The 22,153-nt window shown below is 39.9% G+C and overlaps 3 protein-coding genes and 1 long non-coding RNA gene across 6 annotated transcripts; 3 read left to right on the forward strand and 1 right to left on the reverse strand.

The window, feature by feature from the left end:
* Positions 1-1,249: 1,249 nt before the first annotated feature.
* On the reverse strand, positions 1,250-19,893 carry LOC148189736 (uncharacterized). The gene is made up of 3 exons (XR_015776413.1): positions 19,647-19,893; positions 11,495-11,773; positions 1,250-1,935 (listed from the first exon to the last, which is right to left on the reverse strand). It is a non-coding gene; the product is annotated as an uncharacterized LOC148189736 (long non-coding RNA).
* LOC121944389 (betaine--homocysteine S-methyltransferase 1-like) lies at positions 5,849-8,448 on the forward strand. The gene is made up of 8 exons (XM_042488159.2): positions 5,849-6,006; positions 6,485-6,617; positions 6,722-6,834; positions 6,951-7,142; positions 7,246-7,393; positions 7,489-7,671; positions 7,764-7,992; positions 8,079-8,448. The coding sequence occupies exons 1-8, from the start codon at positions 5,989-5,991 to the stop codon at positions 8,266-8,268; spliced, it is 1,206 nt and encodes a 401-aa protein (XP_042344093.1). The 5' UTR covers positions 5,849-5,988; the 3' UTR covers positions 8,269-8,448.
* LOC121944080 (betaine--homocysteine S-methyltransferase 1) lies at positions 8,781-14,112 on the forward strand. Its single transcript, XM_042487751.2, has 8 exons — positions 8,781-8,906; positions 10,641-10,773; positions 10,906-11,018; positions 11,262-11,453; positions 11,585-11,732; positions 12,582-12,764; positions 13,261-13,489; positions 13,611-14,112. The coding sequence occupies exons 1-8, from the start codon at positions 8,889-8,891 to the stop codon at positions 13,786-13,788; spliced, it is 1,194 nt and encodes a 397-aa protein (XP_042343685.1). The 5' UTR covers positions 8,781-8,888; the 3' UTR covers positions 13,789-14,112.
* On the forward strand, positions 16,243-21,305 carry kgd4 (alpha-ketoglutarate dehydrogenase subunit 4). 3 transcript variants are annotated; one of them, XM_088076598.1, is made up of 6 exons: positions 16,243-16,260; positions 16,456-16,573; positions 16,848-16,968; positions 18,696-18,759; positions 19,149-19,339; positions 20,687-21,305. In XM_088076598.1, the coding sequence occupies exons 3-6, from the start codon at positions 16,915-16,917 to the stop codon at positions 20,702-20,704; spliced, it is 327 nt and encodes a 108-aa protein (XP_087932724.1). In that variant the 5' UTR covers positions 16,243-16,260; positions 16,456-16,573; positions 16,848-16,914; the 3' UTR covers positions 20,705-21,305. The 3 variants fall into 3 exon arrangements, with proteins under 3 accessions (XP_087932724.1, XP_042343687.2, XP_042343688.2); XM_042487753.2 differs by lacking the exon at positions 16,243-16,260 and having other exon boundaries at positions 16,269-16,573; XM_042487754.2 differs by lacking the exon at positions 16,243-16,260 and having other exon boundaries at positions 16,269-16,573; positions 16,851-16,968.
* Positions 21,306-22,153: the final 848 nt, after the last annotated feature.

The following is a 22,153-nucleotide window of genomic DNA, read 5'->3' on the forward strand; positions in this document are numbered from 1 at the left end:
AAACAACACACCAGCAAACTTTAATGAAATTTGAATAGGGTCATTCCTGAAGAATGCTTTATAAAAATCATACAGTTGTGATTTTATATATAGAAAATCCATAAGTGATAGTATATACTACAAGTATATTTAGTGCATATGTTCATCTGGCTAGTATCTGATGATAAACTCTTCTGCGCTGATCTTTATGTGCATTTGAGGAGTTGCAGACTGTAGCTGTTCAGTTTTCTGTACTGTCATGCTGTGAAACTTTACTGTGGGATCAGAAGGAGCAGTTAAAACACAAGTTACTGTAAACCTTCTTTACATTTCCACACATTTACAGTCACTCCTCAGAGGTCATAAAAAGAGGAAAGTAATGAAAAGACCTGCTGCTGCTTTATAACAGAAAACTACAGGTTGGTTGGATCAAACCATCCCTCTCTTTACGTTATGTGTTCACCTGGTGTGAAGCAACTTCTGCTGTTGCACAAATGAATCTGTGTTTTGCAGCTGATGTGCTGAAAACATTTAACATTTAAATAATTTCTATATAAATGCATAGAAGTGAAAATACATTTTAACCCCTTTGAAACCTGAATAACTTGTTCTGATTTCTTTAAAACAAAAAAAAAAACATAAGACATGGCCCAAAGCTTAAAGCAAAAAAATAGTTTTAAAGTTACAGATGAATTACCTAAAAAGCCAAAAAACAAGAGAAAATTACCTTGAAAAGGTGCTAGAAAAAAAAAAAATATATATATATATATATATATATATATATATATATATATATATATATATATATATATATATATATTATGTATTATATTTTTTAGCATAAATTTGAGGGTTGGGAATGACCAAAACAAAAAAAAACAAAACACATACATCACATGAGTTGGCTAAGGGGGGCATAAGTGATTATGTGCTAAATACAAGATACAATGAAAAAAAGGGAAACAAACAATACAAAAAAATGATAAAATAAATAAGGGGTTCCTGCGAGCCTCTTGCGTCCTTCCTCTTTTGAGTCAAGGGTGGACGTGATTTGTGACCCCAAAGAGAAGAAAAAAGTACAATTTGCATAAAGATAAATATAAAATAATAACAATAAATTAAAATAAAGACTCTAAAATACACAAGGGCTAACTACACACAGGTGAGAATCACAAGATGCAGGTAAAATGCATGAGATAATCAACAAAGGCAAGAAAACTCAGGAGGTAAAAGTCTAAGTATGAGAACACTTTTCAAAATAAAGCAGTAGATGGAAAAACACATGAAAATAACTTGCTGTGGTTTTTATTACAACGTGCATAATGTTTATGGGACTGCATAACTGAATGGATGAGCTACGTCTAACCAATATCTGTTATGGCACATTCATATGAATATTTACTACAAGAGAAACGTGGTCACTAACAATATAAAAGCTTCAGTACTGATCAGTGACCTCTTGTCATATCTCATGTTTCAACACTCACTTATTCAGGTTTCAAGTGTCTTGTCTGTGCATGCAGGAGAAAAACCACTGCACTTACTGAAGGATGTGCACTATTGTGCCCTCCTGTGTCTGAAAGTTGTATTACATTGAATAGTTTTTCTTTCTTCTTTTTTCAAATGTATTAAATGTAACGTTAATGTTTTAAAAACCTATGAAACAGACCATGATGAGTTGCCATGACCGATGATTTCTTGGCACCAGTGTCTTTATGAAACATGAGAGTGATAAAAATCAAATCCACAAAGACTCCAGAGAGTTTATAGGTCACAGGGTGCCCTCCCTCTCCTCTCGCTCACTCACTCAGTGTCTCTCTCCCTATCTGTCTTTCTGTGGCCTACAAATCCACAAAGAATGGATGGTTTCAGCAAAATGTCTTCAGCTTGAGCTGTGATTGGACCAGATGAGGGGGTGGAGGTAAACAGGGGGCTGCAGCGGCACAGGGAGTCCCTCTATAACAGGGAGAGGAGCGAGTGAAGCAACACAGAAAACAGAACATAAGTAACGTAAGGTTATACAGGGAGAAAAGACACCAAGAGGTTGGTTAGTGTTGGCTTTATGTGCTCTCATACACATTATTTTCATTTTTGGATTTAGGGTTCGCTGCATTTGCGTATGGCGAACTTTCACAAACTCTGTACATGCACACAAACTCGTGCATGTGCAATAACATATAGCTGTGCACTGCAATAATCAGCAACATGTAACAGTGTTGCGACTTGCAATACAATTTTCAATGCATAAACTTAATTGCAGGAACAGTTTGGGGTCTTACAACAACTTTTTAGTGTTCTACTCCTGTTGCCACATGGCCAAAAAAGCATGTGACAAGTTCAAATCTTTATCAGTTCATTAGGAGTTAATAGTTAACCGCAACTTTATCAATGTCAGCCCAGGTCAAACATTATAGATATGTCTCAGGAATGAAAAAAAGAGCTTGCAAACTTGCAATTTTGTGCGCTCTCTTCCTCCACTCTTATGCCTCAAATCTGGCCTTTTTTTCCAGTCAGCCTCACTTCAGTCCTCACCCCCTTCACCCATTCTGGCTCCAGCACACTGTGAAGAGTTCCTCTTCCCCCCTCCCAGTCAGTCCCCCACTCCTTCCTTCTCGTTTCACCCTCTGCTTCAGCCTTTGGTCCCTTTGTAACTGCTCAGACAGCCTCAGTTCCAGCTTCAGCCTGCGAGAACTAGTTGTGGCTGCAAAGAGAAAATGTTATTCAGTACAGCTACTGGTCAGCACCTGATACTCTGACTGGAATAGTAGGAATCACTCAGAGGAAATGGGATATGGTAGATATAGCCCATGTAAATAGATTTCATAGAAGTGAATGGTGCAACTTTACACACATGTAATAACTCTTAAATGTGATGAGAATAAAGAAGAGGTGGAAAAAAGTGCAAAGTCCTAACATCAAAAAGGAGGTGATCTTTAGAAGATCCATTTCTAAGAGTTATTTATCATTCCAAGCTTCTTTGGTCACTTCATTGCATGCTGCATGAGCCACAAGTCAACATGGGCAGTATACATGGTGAGCAGTGTTCACTTCGGTGCATTTCGGTGCTCTTTTCTGGACAGCATGTGGTTCAGAGTGCACTTGGAATTTGGGGGTCTCCTCCACCATGGAGATCTGCTGCCTGACGCAGCGCTTCAGTGACACTTGACACATTAGAGCTATTTCTGCTCTTACACACTCGCAAACATGTGGACAAATGCTCACAGAAAACACCATGTGCCTCTGCAAGGGAAACTACTACACCTTACAGTAAACACACCACTCCTCTCTAAGTACAGCCAGTTAGAGAACATGTCATTTCCCTGTTTGATAAATGACTGGGAAGCAAGCATACAGTCATCACCCTTCCTCCAGTCCAAGGAGCCGTTTCAGTAACTTTTAAACTTCTTTTTTTAGGCTGCTTTATTTGGTAGACGTTTACATGCTAAGGTCACAGGCTGCCATTTTTCTTATGGTCATAATTTCCCTGTTTGTTTGGGAAATAAACCATTAAGATATATCGTCTTAATATAGTGAACTTTAGAGTTGCTGGTGGAAAGAATTTGTTGTGGACAGAGGCCAGCTGTTTCCTCTCTGTGTCCAGCCTTTGTACCAAACTAAACTAGACAGATACAAGAGCGTAATCTTCACATCTGTCTCCTAATCAGAAAGCCAAAAAAATCATTCTCAAAGTACTCCTTTAAAAAGCCCTTCCACTGCATGACTGTAAAATCCACTTGTTCTCAGCAACTTTCTCGTTGAGAGAAGAAGACATAATTAAACCCAAGATGCTATAATGTGAAAATGAAATGGAAATATTCAAAAAGTCTTGTACATCATTGTCAAAGGTGGCACCAGGTCATTCTTTTGCAAATTACAGGTAACTCTCAAGTCTTTGCATGCAAGCCAAGTCCCAAAACCTAAACTTTGCATTTCATGTCATAAATGAGTCATTATGTTCTTGATCACATATAAAAAAAATAATAACAGAAAATTAAATTAATTAAACATCAAATTTACAAAATTATTATTGTTTTGTTTTTTTTTTAAATTTGCACTATTTGCTAAAACAAGTTTGTTGAAAGTTGTTGCGTCTCCGTCTGTAATTGTCCACCTGTAGGTATTTTGTTGACCACCAGCTAGATTTTATGCATTAAAGAATTAATCTTTGGTGTCATTTTTTCCACATTGTTGTCATTTGCGTAACATTAGTTTTACATTTTTCTCTCCAACAGACTGGTTCAAACAAAGTGGATATTTAAGGGAATTAAGGTGTCGACTTGCTGGGCATTGAAAGCTTTAACATTAGCTGAATCTGGACATGAAAGGAACTTAACTGCTTTATGACACACTTTTTAAATAAGGTATTTTCAAGTCAAAGTGGTTGCTGTTTAAGTCCAAGTTGAGTGCAAGTCACATGACTTAGGTCCACACCTCTGATCACTGTTTTTCCAAAAATCAGCTCAACCTCTTTGAAATCTTTGGAACACTTGTCATCTCCTCTAAAATTTTGAATAAAATCATTTGGACTGGGAAGACTGTGAAATAAACAAACCTTTAAACTAAAATCCATTCTGACAACACTTTTGTGAAACATATTACATGCAGGCCCATTAGATCAGCAGAGGGTAATGTGATCTGTGCAACTCCAATACAAGCTGATGAAATCCTATGTTGAACTATAGATTAGAGGCATTTTCTGAACTTTGACTCTGTTGATAAACACCTATCTGTAACATTCCCCCTGAAACTGGATAAACCCAGAGCTGACAGAACTACACAACAGCAGTCTACTGAAGGTCAATATCCCCATATCTGAGTGTGTGTGTGTGTGTGTGTGTGTGTGTGTGTGTGTGTGTGTGTGTGTGTGTGTGTGTGTGTGTGTGTGTGTGTGTGTGTGTGTGTGTGTGTGTGTGTGTGTGTGTGTGTGTGTGTGTGTGTGTGTGTGTGTGTGTGTGTGTGTGTGTGTGTGTGTGTGTGTGTGTGTGTGTTGTGTGTGGTGTGTGTGTGTGTGTGTGTGTGTACATATCGTAATGAGTGTCTGTGTGCAGCACTTAAAAAAATAGGACAGCAATGAAGACTGTGAGCAGGAGGTGTTACTGGTTAACCTGGATAAATGCAATGATCTACATGCAGCAGTGGTTTTTAAATCTAGAGTGAAGGTTAAGAACAAAAGCAGTTTAATTCACTCTATTTTTTATTTTTTTTAGTTTGTATTAGCTCCTCTGCATGACCAAAGATTAATACACAAACCACAAGTGTTTCCGTTCTGTTATGAGATCTTAATATAAAACCACAACATATGGAAGCTTCAGTTAGTCACCTCAGTTTGCACTGGGGCTCGAGTTGGGATCATTGCCAGTCTTATCAGTCTTGTGTCTCAAGAATAACAAGAACTGGACAGAAGTGCATAACACAAGCTTATCTCTTCAGGCCTTTGCAGCAGTTCCAACTGTGAGGACACCGTATGCTTGTAAAGTCCCTATTTGCATCAGAAATTTCAGGGTCACACAATGAAGATGGACACCTGAGAGACATGGTGTGATGTATCCACCCTGTATTTGCAGGAAACTACTTTGCATTTTCAAAGTCAAATATGGTCTGTTAAACCAATTCTTCTTTTATGTGTTACTCCACTGTGGTCATCAATTTACAAAAGAAAGCAGAATTTACAGCAAAGCAGAAACAGTTTGGGAGTATGTTAATATTTAAACTAGATGTTTTAATATAATCATTAAACTGGCAGATGTCTCTGTAACAGACCACATGTCCCCATCTTGCCAGAGATGACTGCTGCCCGTGCCATCCCCAGTGATCTGTGAGCCAGACTGTTGCACAATGTCCAAACAGACATGTGGCAAATATACATGAATTTGGCATCAGATTGAAATCCTCCCACATTCACCCAGCTGTATAAAGCTGGTGAGGAACGACTTTCCTTACTCTCCGGGTCAAAAGCGGGGTTCGCTGTTACCAAGTGCTTAGTGCTGCAACTGAAACTGGGAAGACGAGATGTCACCAAGCAAGAAGGTAAAAAAAACCAACAAAAAACATCTGTGCAGATGATACTGCATTGTTTCTGTTATTTGTGGATGCAACATGCAAATCTTTAACATCATCCATTGTAATTACATACTGTAGTTCAAAGTTGTCCTACTGGTTGATGGACTGCAGTTATGAAGAAAATGTTTCTGCAAGTTTTATGTGCGCACGTGGTTTGTGAAGCCAGAGTAAAGCAGCAAATACTGGAGAGTCTCAGGCTAAAAACGGATTTTATCTTTTTACCTTTGCACCCATTTGCACATTGCCTCTTGCAAACTGCAACAAATACTACAAAATTGTACATTCATGACATTGTTTGTCTTACACTGTCTTTAAATCACATATATTTTTCCCTTCCTCATTGGTTTATTTGTGGAGATGTTCCGTAATCGAAAAATATCTTTAAGATTTTAAGATTATTTAGTGTAGAACTCAGTTTAATATGTGAATCCCTCTTCGCCCACAGGGTATCCTTGAGCGTCTGAACGCTGGGGAGGTGGTGATTGGCGATGGTGGCTTCGTTTTTGCTCTGGAGAAGAGAGGCTACGTCAAGGCTGGGCCATGGACTCCCGAGGCTGCGGTCACACACCCTGAGGCTGGTAAGACGGACAACACACACAAACCACATACGGTGGGAAGGTACACAAAACTAAAAGCACAAAATTTATTCCTTCAAAATGACAAATCTGTATGTTCCCATCAGTGCGGCAGCTGCACAGGGAGTTCCTGAGGGCAGGATCTAATGTCATGCAGACATTCACGTTCTACGCCAGCGATGACAAACTGGAGAACAGGGGTCAGAACTTGAGAATCTCTGTGAGTTCCCAACTACAGCCAACATTGTTCAGATTGTGCAGACTTTGCAAATTCCTCTTTCCCCCACTAATTGTGAATTTATCGATAAACACAATGCCTCTGCCTCATTCTTTCAGGGTGCAAAGATCAATGAGGCTGCCTGCGACCTGGCCAGGGAAGTAGCCAATGAAGGAGATGCACTGGTAGCTGGTGGAGTGAGTCAGACTCCATCCTATCTGAGCTGCAAGAGTGAGACCGAAGTGAAGACCATCTTCAAGAAACAACTGGAGGTGTTTATGAAGAAGAATGTTGACTTCCTGATTGCTGAGGTGGATTCATGTTTTATTTCAAGTCATGTCAACTTCAATCTGACATATGATTGATGGAGCAAGTGAGTAGCTAGTGGTGACTGTGTTGTTTTGGCTATTGCAGTATTTTGAGCATGTGGAGGAGGCTGAGTGGGCCGTGCAGGTGCTGAAGACTAGCGGCAAGCCTGTAGCAGCTTCTATGTGCATCGGACCGGAGGGGGACATGCACGGCATCTCTCCTGCAGAGTGTGCTGTCAGGCTGGTGAAGGCTGGTACATATTGAATCTACTCTGCATGATTTCATGCTTTACCCTTATGTTTCTTTACTTTCTGAAATGGCATTAACCATTACCCTCGGTTCTCTCAGGTGCCCAGATTGTTGGAGTAAACTGCCACTTTGACCCAATGACCTGCGTGAAAGCTGTCAAGATGATGAAGGAGGGAGTGGAGAAGGCCAAGCTGAAGGCTCACTACATGGTGCAGCCCCTGGCATACCACACCCCCGACTGCAACTGTCAGGGATTCATCGATCTGCCAGAATTCCCCTTTGGTAATATGTTTTGCTTAGACATCAAAAGAAAAAACATATCATCAGGTAACAGTCATGTACCTGGCAGCTCATTCTGATTTTTCTTTCCTCAGCTCTGGAGCCCAGGATCCTGACCCGCTGGGACATGCACGCTTATGCTAGAGAGGCCTACAAGGCTGGCATCCGCTTCATTGGTGGCTGCTGTGGATTTGAGGCTTATCACATCAGGGCTATTGCAGAGGAGCTGGCCCCTGAGAGAGGCATAATGGCCCCTGGCTCAGAGAAACACGGAATGTGGGGTGCTGGTCTGGAGATGCACACCAAGCCCTGGGTCAGAGCCAGGTAAAACCTCCAAACTAAAATGCACAAAACTATATTATTGGTGCAACTTTTCCTCTGTGTGTAACCTGCATCTTTACCATCCCCAGGTCTCGTCGTGACTACTGGGAGAACCTCTCTCCTGCATCCGGTCGTCCCATGTGCCCATCCATGTCCATGCCAGAGGGCTGGGGTGTGACTAAGGGCCATGCTGACCTAATGCAGCACAAAGAGGCAACCAGCAGCCAGGAAATGAAGCACGTGATGGAGATGCAGAAGAAGGCCAAGTCCTCTGCATGAGCGAGACAAAGCAAGATACCTGAGGCACCCATCCCTTCAGTCGGTCAAAAAGTGAAGAACAGAAGAACTCAAGTCTTTGCAGGTTCAATTTGGAGATAATAAGCACTTGTGACAGCGATGCTCCAGTTGTGGAGTATTACCATGTAAACCCCAAACAATAAACTTGAGTTTGTCACTTAATTTTACAGCCATGTGTTGTGTTGTCAATGTGGAATGAGTGCTTAAAACAGCATCTTTGCCTGAGTCACATATTTGACATATGCACTAGTATAGAACTTAATCCTTAATGACTTGTTGAAGGTAGCTGCCCACTATCAACTTTATGGATTTCTCTATTCAGTGTCCAAAAAACAGAAAACCCACAAGCTAACAGGAGGACAGACAAACACACCAACAACCATAATTAACCGGGACACTCACAATACTCTCATTCAGTTAAAGGGGGGAAGGGAGAGAGTAGGCATGGTAGTTGTGTAACTTGCCTCTTGCCAATCAGAGCAGCTCTTAGGTAGACCCCTCCCCTGCTTCAGAGAGATTTATAGTGGCCTTCTGCTTCACTTCGATGTTGCTTCAACCTCTCAAGGTCCTGAGCAGTCAGGGGTCCATACAGCAGCAGGATAATGGCACCAGCAAAGAAGGTATGTGTGAAACTTGCAGAATATTCATGCAAGGGTTTAAAATGTCTTGTTTTATGGAATGCATATATGTGTGATTTCTATTTGTAAAGATCCCTGAGCACCAAACTTAACATAGGTTTAGCTCAATTTGTCCAGATTTTGAAATATCCATGTCTGAGATCCACCCCAAAGCACTGAGGGGGGATGGTTGAAGGTGAAGGATGGGGGGGCACTCTGCATTTTATGGTTGAGTTTTTGTGTGTATTCTGGGCAGAGGGATATAGTCTTTCTAATGCATCTTCTGCACAACTGGTATATCAGATCATATGTCTCTGACCACTGAACCTTTGAACTGTTCATGGAGACATAAGGTCAGTAGAGTCACTATATGTAGTCAGAAAAAGTGACTTGAAAAACATCCTGATGAAAAGCTCTTGAAAAGTTATTTGAAAAGTTTCACTTTTTCCTGAGCTCATTTTGATTTTGATATGCATGGTGATTATAATTATCTCTCATGACTTTGATTAATTAAAAAAATGTTAATAGTACATTAAATACTTTTAAGTACTGTTTTATAACTGCAGAATTTTCTAGAATTTGTCAAGTTGTATATAAGGATTTTTTTTTTTTTTTTTTTCCATAAAGACTCAATCTGACTCAGTGTGGTTTAACGTGAGGAGGATCCGGTGAGGGCTTATGGCACAACCACACACAATGTGGAGCTTTTAGCAGATTCAAATACATGAATCAATTAAAAAATTAACAATTACAAATATTTAGTGCTAGGACAGTGCATTAAAACTACTTACAGTGATGTCTTATCAGTCAACAGTTTATACTCAATGACTAAATCTGGATGCATTTTTAAATTTGAGTTCCGCATTCTGCAGACATACAATCAAAAGTGTAACAAATATCTTTAAGCTAATTGTCTTTTCAGATTGAGAAATTGTCACACAAAGTCTGAATTTTACTATCACCACCATGCATTTTGGAATCAAAAGATTTAAATCTATCAGTCATCAGAGTCAGTGCAGCTGTTCTCAGACATGTGCAGCTGTCTTAATGACTCAGGGTTAGTGAGAGAAGAGGGAAGGGGGTCATGTAGCACTGGACGATGAACCCACAATGCATCAGGGGCAAAATGCAGCAATTCTAGGGTAGGGGCTAATACTGAATAATGAAATGATGATCCAGTAGTGATAGTATACTTTTTTACAAGTACAAGCAGGCCTGTTATCCAAGTAAAATGTGTCAATATCAGAAAATGATAGAGGAAAATCCTCAGGTAGCTGTTCAATCTCTTACTCTTGTGATCAAAACTGGTCTGAAGCTCAATTCTGAAGGTCTTAACAGTAAACAGTAACTGTAACAGTAAACAGTTTTCTTCTAAACAACAAATATAGCAACATCTGATCAATTCACATGGATTTAAGGTTAAAAATGTCTGACAAACTCCCACCCACCCTCGGTATGAGCCACACCCATTTTTGACATAAGCCCCACCCCATTTCTAATCTTAACAATAACTGTTCCGAATACATTATTTCTCTGTCCGTCTAATAAGCATTATCTGACATAAATAAGTCAGTGTGATCAGAGGTGAGCCATAATACTAGAAAAAGGTATGCGAGTGTCATCAAAGTCACTTGAAATGTAAACCTGCAGACCTTTGGCCTCAGCTGCTCATCTTCAGCCCCATACTAATTATATTCAATCTACATCAATCTAAACTTTAACTCGTCTGTTATTCAGGGAATCTTGGAGCGTCTGGACGCTGGGGAGATTGTGATTGGCGATGGAGGCTTTGTATTTGCCCTGGAGAAGAGAGGCTACGTGAAGGCAGGTCCCTGGACCCCTGAAGCCGCTGCAGAGCACCCTGAAGCAGGTGAGCTCAGGCTGTCACATACTCTTTTGTAAATGTTGTTTTTAATTATCGTGTGAAAGTGCCCCCTGCGCATTTCATCATGCACAACAGTATGTGTATGGATTTGTTTTCCTTATCATTGTTTGATTTCAGTGCGACAGCTGCACAGGGAGTTCCTGAGGGCCGGCGCCAACGTCATGCAGACCTTCACCTTCTACGCCAGTGATGACAAACTGGAGAACAGGGGCAACAAGCTCACCTTCACTGTAAGTTTAACGTGACATCACGCCACTAGGGATAAGCAGAATATCCTGCAGATGGCTGATCAAATGTACATTGAAAACTGGCCAGAATGACTCATCTCAGAAAAACATCTTGACCACAAAGTAAACAATGTAGAATGAAAGCCCATTAGCAGTATCTACAAAGTGGTAATTTCCCTGTCTTTATAGAAATACTGATACATGAAGCCTTCTGTATTTCACAATAATTTGTCTTTCGTTCTGCAGGGTGCTCAGATCAACGAGGCTGCCTGCGATTTGGCCCGTGAGGTCGCCAACGAGGGTGATGCTCTGGTTGCCGGAGGAGTGTCTCAGACCCCATCCTACCTCAGCTGCAAGAGTGAGACAGACGTGAAGGCCATCTTCAAGAAACAATTGGATGTGTTTGTCAAGAAAAACGTGGACTTCCTGATTGCTGAGGTAGAGAATAAAAAAAATAGACTAAAAAAAACATCACTTACCCATAGGGAACTGAATTTATTCCTCATGCTGTAGCATTTTCAGTTGAGAAGAACATGGTTTGACTGTGTGCTGATGTGTCTGTCCTGCAGTACTTTGAGCACGTTGAAGAGGCCGTGTGGGCTGTGGAGGTGCTGAAGGAGACAGGGAAGCCTGTGGCTGCTTCTCTGTGTATCGGGCCAGATGGAGACATGCACGGTGTCTCTCCTGCAGAATGTGCTGTCAGGCTTGTCAAAGCCGGTGGGTACAGTGTTTTTACACAAGATTTGAGTGCCTCTTCCCTGTAATGTGAAAAAAAAGTCTTAAAAGTGGGCAGGGCTGGGAGGGGGGCTAAGACATGCCCAGTCACCCATTCGCGCCGCCTCTTGATCCACAGCACCTCCCTTCCGCCTGCACACATAAAGTAGTCGGTTGGCGAGAGGGGGACAAGAGGGGGCTCGGTTGTTGATGAAAGCGAGCTCCTGCTACCAGGATCAGCCAATAGAAAAATTCAATTGTAATAGCTAGATTCAAACCTTTAGAGGGCAGTCACTATGCATATTAATAACACAGTATGAAGAATTTTATTACTTTTCGGTCAAATGTCAAGAGCTGGACCTCAAGCAACAAACTACTAGTCTAAATACCGATATATAAAGTTTTTCAACTAAAAAGACATAAGTGGGGGGGGGGGTTAGAAACTCTTTAATACACCCATTAGCACAACTCCTTATTTGAAACTGGAATCAAATCTAAGAGAGGCATGAAATATATGTTGACTTTAAATTTGTTGAACTTGCTGAACTCATCTTTTCCTCACATGACCTCCCTGTAGTGTGACTTGGCAGTATTTCCCAATATGACAAGGACAAGATTTCTCACCAGCCGACTCGAGATAAGACATATCTGTTCATAGTCTACTGGCATGAGTTAATAACTGGGGCCAGCCTACAAGACGAAACTGTTTCCAACTGTTATCAGCGACAAAATGTTGAACATTAAAAGGAATCAGCCAGGTTCAAATGTCTTAACACCCAAACCTCTCGGACTTGTGCTCTTGCTTTACTTATCTGTAACAGTCAGCTAATGCTGATGCATGTTGTTCTGCAGGTGCCCAGATTGTTGGAGTAAACTGCCACTTTGACCCAATGACCTGCGTGAAAGCTGTTGAGATGATGAAGGAGGGAGTGGAGAAGGCTGGGCTGAAGGCTCACTACATGGTGCAGCCCCTGGCATACCACACCCCCGACTGCAGGTGTCAGGGATTCATCGATCTGCCAGAATTCCCCTTTGGTAAGAAAATACTGTTTAACCCTTTGAAACCTGGATTGGCATCAGTTTTCTTGTGCTGCATTCAGACACCTTTTACAAGCTATTTGACCCTTTGATATCTGAGCAAATTGGTTTGATTTCTTTCTAAAACATAGGGGGGAAAAGACAATAACCAACTAGTTAAAAAATGTCCCACAAATGACAAGAAATTTATAAAACATGTTTTATAGAAGGGAAGAAGATTAGAAAATTATCAAAAAATAGGGAAAAATGTCCAGAAAACTATATTTCTAATTGTAAAAAAAAATTATATTTAATATTATGTTGCAGAGAAAATATAAAATATATCAAAAAATAAATACTTATATACATATATATGTGTGTATACACATTTCTTTGCATACACATACACCCTTTGCTGGTATACTGCATCACATTGCAGCAAAGTCAACCAGTAAAAACAAAATTGACCAAAATCAACCGCTCTTCAATCAAATGAGTATTAATCTTTTCTCAGGTTTGGAGCCCAGGATCCTGACCCGCTGGGACATGCACGCATACGCCAGAGAGGCCTATAATGTCGGCATCCGTTTCATTGGCGGCTGCTGTGGGTTTGAGGCTTATCACATCAGGGCTATTGCAGAGGAGCTGGCCCCTGAGAGAGGCTTCCTCCCAGCTGCTTCAGAGAAACACGGCAACTGGGGTGCTGGTCTGGAGATGCACACCAAGCCCTGGGTCAGAGCCAGGTCAGAGCAACTTTTAATCTCTCACTTAACACCATTAATGTACCTAAACTTGATCAAATGTGGAATATTGGATCTTCAGCACCACTGAGTACTAACTAGTATGACTTCTTGTCTCTTATAGAGCCCGTCGTGACTACTGGGAGAACCTGAAGCCAGCCTCTGGTCGTCCCCAGTGTCCCTCCTTGTCTGTCCCCGATGGCTGGGGTGTTACCAAGGGTCACACTGACCTCATGCAGCAGAAAGAAGCCACCTCTCAGGACCAACTCAAACAGCTGTTCGACAGGTCAAAGAGCCACTGAGTCAGTCTGTCTGCTTCAGACAGCTGCAGCAGACCTGAGTCAAACAGCCGTGCCATGCAGCTGCTGACGCTTCACGGTGGTGCGCACCGTCTGTCTGCAGTGCTGCACATAACAAACATAATGTCAGGGGCCGAATCTTAACCTGAGACTGTCACTGCTCTGTGCAATCTGTTGATTGTAAAACTGTTTTTATATGTAGCCATAGTGGTGTCTCAAGTTAGGAGTCCGCCCATGTTGAGATTGGGACCTTTTTGTTTTCCATGACTCTGGACCAGTTTGTTTCATAAAAAAAGACATCTAATAAAATGGGAATTGGCCACTTGACTTTAAAGACGTTGTTTCTTGCTATGGTAGAGTGAGTGGATGTTTATCAGTTCCATCATCTTAATGAGATAATCATGACACCATGAACACAGACACGTTTATCATCGTAAAGAATTACTAAACCCAATCACCAGAAAAAAATGTTTAAATTGTATGTTTCTGCAAACCACAGATATGTTGAATATGTACGTTTTATATGCAGCGGATATGCTTAAACTTTGCATTTCAATTTCACATCTCCCCACTGTTAGAAATGTAGTTAAGTTTAGGCACAAAGACCACTTGATTAGAGTTAGGAAAGCACCATATTTTGGTTTAAAAGCATATTTTGCTGCACACAAAGCTGCAAATGTTGCAACAACTCGTTAAAAAACCTGCCGCCACAAACACGGCTGGAAAGGTCCCGACCAGGTTCTATGACCAAAAACACGGCCTGCTTGGCTGCTGTCTCTCCATGGTCTCACGTCATTCACCATCTCCTCCTCCTCCTCCTTCTGATGAGAAGCTCATACATGAAATCTGAACTACATCACTTCAGAATTGTCGATTCATATGAAACTTACAAATGTAACATATCCTTGGTTTAGCTGAACTATTCTGAACCAATATAGACTTAAACATGTTGAGATAGAGCAAAGCTTAAATGCAATGATATGCATCATTTAATGATTAGGCCACTATTAGAGAGGCAAGATTTAACAACACACACATATTAACACTCCAGTGTCTCTCTGCAGCCTGCACAATATAATGTCAATATAATGAACATGCCATAAAGGTCTGAAATCCCCTCATCTGACACTGTCCTTCAAGAATGTGGAAGAACACAAATGAGATAAGATTTTTATCAAGCATCACAATACTTCAGAGAACCATTGCAATGAATGGTGGATCCTGTAGATGGCGGTGTTGTGATATCATGGCTGATATGTCTGACCGCACTTACAAAGAGCCTTTTAGGAAAGATGTTCCACCAGCTGGCGGCAGTGGCAACAACTCTGGATTGTGTTGTGGGTTTTTTTTGTTGTTGTTGTTGTTTTGTTTGTTTGTTTGTTTTTTTACAGTGGTTTCTGTTCAAAGATTTTACCTTTTGTATGACAGGGGTACTTTGTTGATTTTATGCCTTATGAAATATACTACTCAACCCATAAAAACAGTTTAAATGATGTGTTTTACAACCCTGGTGAGGTCATCAAGGTGATTTTATTCTGGGCTTAGAGTTTTTTAACAGCAAGTCTGATTTAAATATAGGGGCATCGAGTTCAGTAGACATTCACATTTACCAGTCAGGGGGGGCCAACTTAAATATGCCACTAAAAGGATACTTTAACCACAAAATGGCCAATTGTAAGTCAAATAGTCATGCCATATTATGTTGAAATTGTACAAACATGTCAACAGGGAAAACGCTCACACAGCTTATCCATTATAGCCTTATTTAAGTCTCATTTATTTAGTAGCCAACAGGACATTAACTCAATGAGACTTGGATTAAACTGCACAAGTCGTGAAAGTTTGTTAACAAATGCTTTGATACTTTATGATGAATTTAAATGTGGTCCCTGACCAGTCAGTTGGTTAAAATGTTTGCCATTGTCCATGGAGGCATGTGAGAGAAGAAGTCTTCACAAATTCAAGATAACATGGTATGACTAATTAATATGGGCTAAAAATGGTCATTTTGTGGGTGAAGTAATCCGTTAATTTTTATTACGGAAAATGTAGGCTACAATATATAAACCCATTAGAAGGACCAAAAAAGTCAGGATATCCACCCACTGTTGCTTTGACTTGCTTTTTTTCTTTCTTTTTTGCTAATCTCACATATGATTCCTGAAATTTTGGGGCTATATTAAATGAACTATATTTAACAATTATCTTTTATTTAAGTTTAAATGATATAATGGGGTGATTTGATGCTTACCTCTATCCTAATAGTAATATTAAATACTGTGTATTTTTGCAATGCAGCATGACAGATAGCTTTAGCCATATCATGTTTAAAGCGCACCGCGAGTTTACTACTGGTGACACATCTTCTCTTTTCAACGATCTCTGTTGATTTCCTCGCTTCTGATTGGACGAGCCTTGACCACTTGACCTGGTTCCGTTCTTTTTTCTTCAAGGCGGAGTGAAATCAAAGATAGGGTATGATATTTGTCTTTGCACTGGCACTGTAGTCATGTATTGACATTTTAAGGAATCACACAGACAGTATTTTTTGCCTTTTAATCGTTTTAAGACGGATAAAAGCGTTTGGAGCCTCACTTGACCTCGACTGGCTGTGCTTTTAGAGGATTAAGGTGTTTTATTGGTCTATTTTTGTATGTCCTTTTTTGACAGGAGGCTAACTTACAAACGGGAGTGATAGTCTGCAGTAACGCTATGGCCTGAGGATCTGACCTCGGAGGACAAACACGGGGTCAACGTATCTGTCTGCTGCTTGTCACAATCGCCAGAGGTAAAAGACAAAGCTCGAGGAAAGACGTAGCTAAAAAAAATACCCGAATATAAATATTAAATATTAAATTTGAAATCTTAACAACACGCATTAAGATGATAACATCGTCAGTATATTGTCTAAATATCAGTCTAACATTGATGCCATTCACGTATAGCGCATGATTAGCATCTTTACGCCGCTGCACCACTATCATGAGCCGCATCCTCTGGACCGCTTATGCTATAGATTTACCGTTAATACTTACAGCAGCGCCATCTTGTGTTTGTTTCAGCAGCTACACGGAGCTTTTGCTTTCTTTCTTTTTTTTTAAATACCGGAAGTGAACCTGTGAGGTCGTCATGGGAAGCAAAGTCAGCTCCAAAATGGCTGCCCCCGCCGCCCGAGTTATCCAGGTACTGTTGCTCCTGATCTTTAATGACTGCACACATCACGGTGTTGAGTTCACACGAGCGTCGTGAAGTAAAAAAATGTCGTTTTTCTGATATTCTCAACAAGTCGGTTGATTTTGGTGAGGCTTTTTTGGTTGTCTAATGTCGTCGTACCCTTGTTGGTGTCCTTGTTTAACCGCAGTCTTCACAGAGACATCATGCACAGCAGCAATAAAGGCTGTCACCGACTAATACTTGAATCGATATTAACTGTTTTTCACATTTTCACCGTTTTGGCTGAGCCGTTAGCCCGGTTTGTCAACGGCTATTTGCTGGAATCACATCTGTTAACGTTTGTTCATTTTATCCGGAGATTAAGTTTATTCAACAGCTGTTACAATATTGCTCACAGTTATCCAGTCACTCAACATTATTGACATTTTTTGTTCTTTTCTCTCGTTCAGTGACAAAAATATTGTGTCTGACAGCCCTGGTACTTGTAACTATCGTTACATTTGTAGTCCAGCAAGTATGTAAACAATAATGGAGTAGGACCAGGGATCGACAGATTATCGGCCTGGACAATTATTGGGGCCGATATTATTATTATATGATTTGCTGATGATCTGTATCAGGGTTTTATTTTATTGTCGATAAGAATTATCAAATCAAAAAGTGCAAAGAAAGTGTCAGTATGTGAGGAACTTTTACTTTGCAAAACCTCAAGGAGCTATTTTTATTTATTTATTTTAATTAAAAACAAAAATTCTGGGAACTTTTATATGTATTAAGTATATACATGTAAAGGTTAAGTCTTGATTTAACATTTGCATTTAAACAAAGTGTTGTGATGGAGTTTGTTGTATTCCAAATTTTGAATATTGACAAAACTATGTTCATTCTTATTGTAAATGCATATCAGTTCCAAATATTGATTATTGGTCTCATTAACTATTAATGAATTATTATATATATTATTAACCTGTATCAGTATTTGCCCTGAAAAATCAATATCGGTCAACCCGATTTTCTTTTTTTTTTTCTTTTTAGTTTAAAAGTATCTATGTAAGATAACATCTTTATGTATTTTGCAGCCCATGGTTCTGTCTACCTATAGAAAAAATTAATTTTGTTTTTTCTTGGGGATCACTACATTCTGACCCGTTTGTCCTGATTGATCTCATTTATCTTTGGTACATTTTGTGTTAGTCTCCTCAGTCTGAATCTACTGTCATCATCTAAGACTTACGCTTAAATCACAGATGACCTTGATACGTTTTAATAGCCAGTGTGTTTGGGTATCTGCCACTGAACTACTATTTACTAAAAAGAGGTTTAATTTGGAAAGTTTGTTAGCTATGTGCTTTTCAAGAAACCATGTTTTATTTACCCAGGTTGTCCTGCTATTTGCATTTCCTGCAGAAGGTTAAAACAAATATATACACACAAATAAGTATATATTATCATGACGAACCAGCTCCTTCTGTAAAGACAAGTCGCTTTAGCATTGTCATTTTTGGATACTTTTAGCACTACAGACATCTTTTCACCATCACTATACATGGTTTATTGGGCTCAGTTGCAGATACCTAAAAAAATAAATAAATCCGCAGATAAGCTGCAATTATTTGAATAGATGCTTTATGCTTTTTTAGTTTTGGGCTAAATAAGTCTTCATCTAATTCACACAGCTGTTTGATTTAATGTGTTTGTGTGTTTGTTTGTTTGTTTGTTTGTTTGTTTGTTTGCAGGCTGTTCGGCCTCACGCTCCTCTGATCAAGTTCCCCAAAAGACATGATCTGCCAAGACCCAACGGTGAGTGTAATGAAAGTGAATAATGGTCAGATAGTGGACATCTTCTGTCTGTTTTATGTTGAATTTCTCTTTCTGGGCTCAAAAATGCAGATTTATAAATTATTTCTGGTTTACACAATATATTCACACAGTAATGCTACAGTGTAGAATCAAGTAACCGTTTTTGGGGATCCAACAACTGTAATTTGAACAAATACCTTGGCCTATGTGTGCCTGTTTTGTTTTTTTTACAACACTCTGACGGGTAAAATATTTGACAGTCATGTAATGAAAACATTTAATGAGATTTAACTAATTTTTCCTTTGGAAATGCACCTTAATGTTTTCCCTTCTGATGATTTCTGGTGCTTCTTGATTTTTTTTCTGACTCTTTTCTTTCCTTTTTTTAGTCCAAGAGGCATTGAAAACATTAGCAGTTGATTTAACACCACACAACAATCCAGCACCACCTCCATTATCAAGACCTCATGTAACTTTGACCCCAATTCCTGGCACACCAGACACCTTGGCCTCTATTCAGCTACTACCTGCAAGATACCGCAGGAGACCGCTAGCAGCAGAGGAAATGGACTACATCCAGGTGAGGGGTCTACATCTAAAGGCCCAGACACACAACACCCACATCAAAGAGCATGTGGCAACGAAGGCCAACTGTTGCACTGCTGCACCTCGCCAAAAAAGTTGTACCCGAACACACTGCAGAGACTACAGCCAACAGTTAACTGGCATTAGAGGAAATAGCTCTCCGCACCAGCAGGCAGCAGTATTCTGTAACATGAGTGTAAAAAAGGAAAACTGGAAGACCAACAGGGCAGATTCAAGATGCTTGTTAGCCAGTTAGCACATTAAAACCACAACCTGATGTTGAAAAAACAAAGCATATTTACGGTGACGCAGACGCCATGGTAGATATGATCAGCTTGCTGTATCGGTTGTTTGTTTGTTGATGCAGGGTGCTCCGGGTGTCGTCTGATTTGCAGGATGTGATTTGTCTGATTGTCACGTTAAAACAAAAACCCCATATCAAATATCCCCCAAAATAAACAGGCCTTTACAAAAAACAAAGTTCAAACAAACTACACATAATAAAATTAAGCAAACACACAGGGGCTGAAGACTGCATCCTCTCTGCATCCTCCCTGCTCTCTGCTAATTTAGCACACCTGCCTTTGATGAGCAGATGCCGGGTCAGGTGATGCATTCAAGTGACTCAGAGAAATGGGAAATTATAAGCACCTCTAGAAAGACACTTAAAGTACTCCATCTAGAAACTGAATACGGTGTTTACCTGATTAATGAACATGATTGTCGTTGACTCGTAGCACTCAAGTTGTAATGCATTTCACTTGCTAAATACATTTTTTTTGTCGTTTGTACATTTTTATTAGTGAAGGACTGCTTAGTCTTAACATTTTGATCAGTTATGCAAACTTAGTTTTGATTTCTTTTTATGAATGATTATTGTTATTTAATAGGGGAGGTATCCCCATAAGCCAGTTTTGGCTTCTAACGTCTCCTGCTAAGTGTTTAAAGTTCTTAGTTTTCTTTTATGTCTTTTCTATACATGCAAATAAAACTCAACACATACACTTTATACTCCAAAAGCCAAATCATAAACAGGTTATTCATGTCCATGTACACGCACTCAGTAAAAAAGCCTTTGTCCTTGAGTTAAGATTAACCTCCAGCTGTTATCTTTGGCCGTAGAAAGCCGATAGATAGAACTATTGTCTGCATCGACACTTGTAGGAACAGACGGCGTGATGTTTATGATTTACAGCATCTCATAAAAATTTTACAACTAGTTGCAAAACCTGAAATTGTAAACCTAAACTTGTGCATGTATGAGGAACTGTAATTCCAGGATCCTTATTGACAAACCTAAAGTTGTTTTTCACAGATTTGTTTTCTCTTTCTGTCTTCACAGCGCGGTGGACCAGAGTGACGTGAAGCGACTCAATAACCGCAACCAAAGTCCTTATCTGTTGGAGATCAGTTTTTGTCTTTAACTCTGTTCCTCAGCACAAGAGAACCTAATGCCACATGACACATGATGTAGAATAAAGTATTGGATAAATCCTGTTTAAATGTACATATGTTTATTTTTTAGATGTTAAATCTTAATTGTATTTATCAGAATGTCTTCATTGTATTTCGCACAGCAAAGCCATTACAACAGCATCTAGGTTTTCTTTATTTACTTTATTAGCACTGCAGCTATTCCTTACAGGTTTGTTGTTTTTGCTAAACAGTGGTTTAAACATTATATCGTCTCGAATTTTCTGATTTTGTCTTACTATATTTTGAGCTTCACTTGCTTTACCACCACACAAAAATCCAAACGCCAGGCTCTGGTACAAAAATAAAATGATTGGATTTTGCATTTCATGCCTTTTCACTGCAATCCACTAACTCATCTGTCTGCTGGACTCAAACGAGGCTGAAGAGATGCTGGATATAAAGTTGCAATATTACCGAGTGAACTGGTTTTGAGTTCCTGTGAACCAATGCTGGATTTAAATGATTAAAAGAATATTGAATTTTGATTGTGGTGTTCTTATCATGCTGGATGTAGAAGCATAGACACAAAACAAGCAGAAGATAAGGACATTCGTACACTGGGGGGAAAAAAAACACTTGATTTTTGCTTCGTTTTTTTCACATTTAAGTTAAAGATCTTTGATTTAATTAATCCACACAATAGATACATTTCTGTTAAATGTGGGTTGCAAAATTGTTAAAATCTCTCTTCTTGAGCACATTACCTTTTCGAAGACACTCCATCCACCTGACAGGTGTGGCATATCAAGACAGGGTGCCCACGGTCATGGAAAGCCTGGAAAAGTCATGAATTTCACAGGAAACAAGAGTCATGCTATTACTGAAAATCATTGAATGTTTTGGAAAAAGTAATTGAACTGTCTTCTGCACGAGTCCTCTGTACGTGGCTTTAACGTGTCAGCGTGTAACGTTTGTGTACCCTCATGCACGTTTGTCCCTGCGTGTTGTCTCTCCTTACATGTAGGCCTTTTCCTGCTGGCTGAAATGACAGTTATGGGCAAAATATATATATTATGGCTCCTTGAAAGGTCATGAAAGAGTTTTGAAATTTTGGCCATGAAAATGTGTGGGAGGCCTGTCAGGATGGTTGTCAAAATTAAAGACCACTCCAAAAATGTGCTGTTCTGTCACACAACACAACCGCACAGACGTGACGAGTTTTGAGGGAGCCACGCTGACTGCAGAAATGTCCACCAGAGCTGGTGTCTGTAAACTGAAAGGTCATTTTACTGCCATCAGCTGTCTAAAATATCACTGAATTTGGCAGTACATCCAACAGGCTGGCTACAATGACAAACTGCTGTCAATTTAAGACCCAGCGAGGATGATGAGC

This window comes from Plectropomus leopardus, chromosome 4 (genome assembly GCF_026936395.1).
Source record: "Plectropomus leopardus strain MGB_pleo_1.0 chromosome 4, ASM2693639v1, whole genome shotgun sequence".
Classification (NCBI taxonomy): domain Eukaryota; kingdom Metazoa; phylum Chordata; class Actinopteri; order Perciformes; family Serranidae; genus Plectropomus; species Plectropomus leopardus.

Bases quoted from the DNA above. Each gene is read 5' to 3' on its own strand.
- kgd4 (XM_088076598.1), top strand. From the start codon at position 16,915: ATGGGAAGCAAAGTCAGCTCCAAAATGGCTGCCCCCGCCGCCCGAGTT. The intron at 16,969-18,695 runs GTACTGTTGCTC...GTTTGTTTGCAG, and splicing joins CCGCCGCCCGAGTTATCCAG to GCTGTTCGGCCTCACGCTCC. The intron at 18,760-19,148 runs GTGAGTGTAATG...TCCTTTTTTTAG, and splicing joins TGATCTGCCAAGACCCAACG to TCCAAGAGGCATTGAAAACA.
- LOC121944080 (XM_042487751.2), top strand. The intron at 12,765-13,260 runs GTAAGAAAATAC...ATCTTTTCTCAG, and splicing joins TCTGCCAGAATTCCCCTTTG to GTTTGGAGCCCAGGATCCTG. The intron at 13,490-13,610 runs GTCAGAGCAACT...TGTCTCTTATAG, and splicing joins AAGCCCTGGGTCAGAGCCAG to AGCCCGTCGTGACTACTGGG.
- LOC121944389 (XM_042488159.2), top strand. The intron at 6,618-6,721 runs GTAAGACGGACA...TGTTCCCATCAG, and splicing joins GGTCACACACCCTGAGGCTG to TGCGGCAGCTGCACAGGGAG. The intron at 7,394-7,488 runs GTACATATTGAA...CGGTTCTCTCAG, and splicing joins TGTCAGGCTGGTGAAGGCTG to GTGCCCAGATTGTTGGAGTA.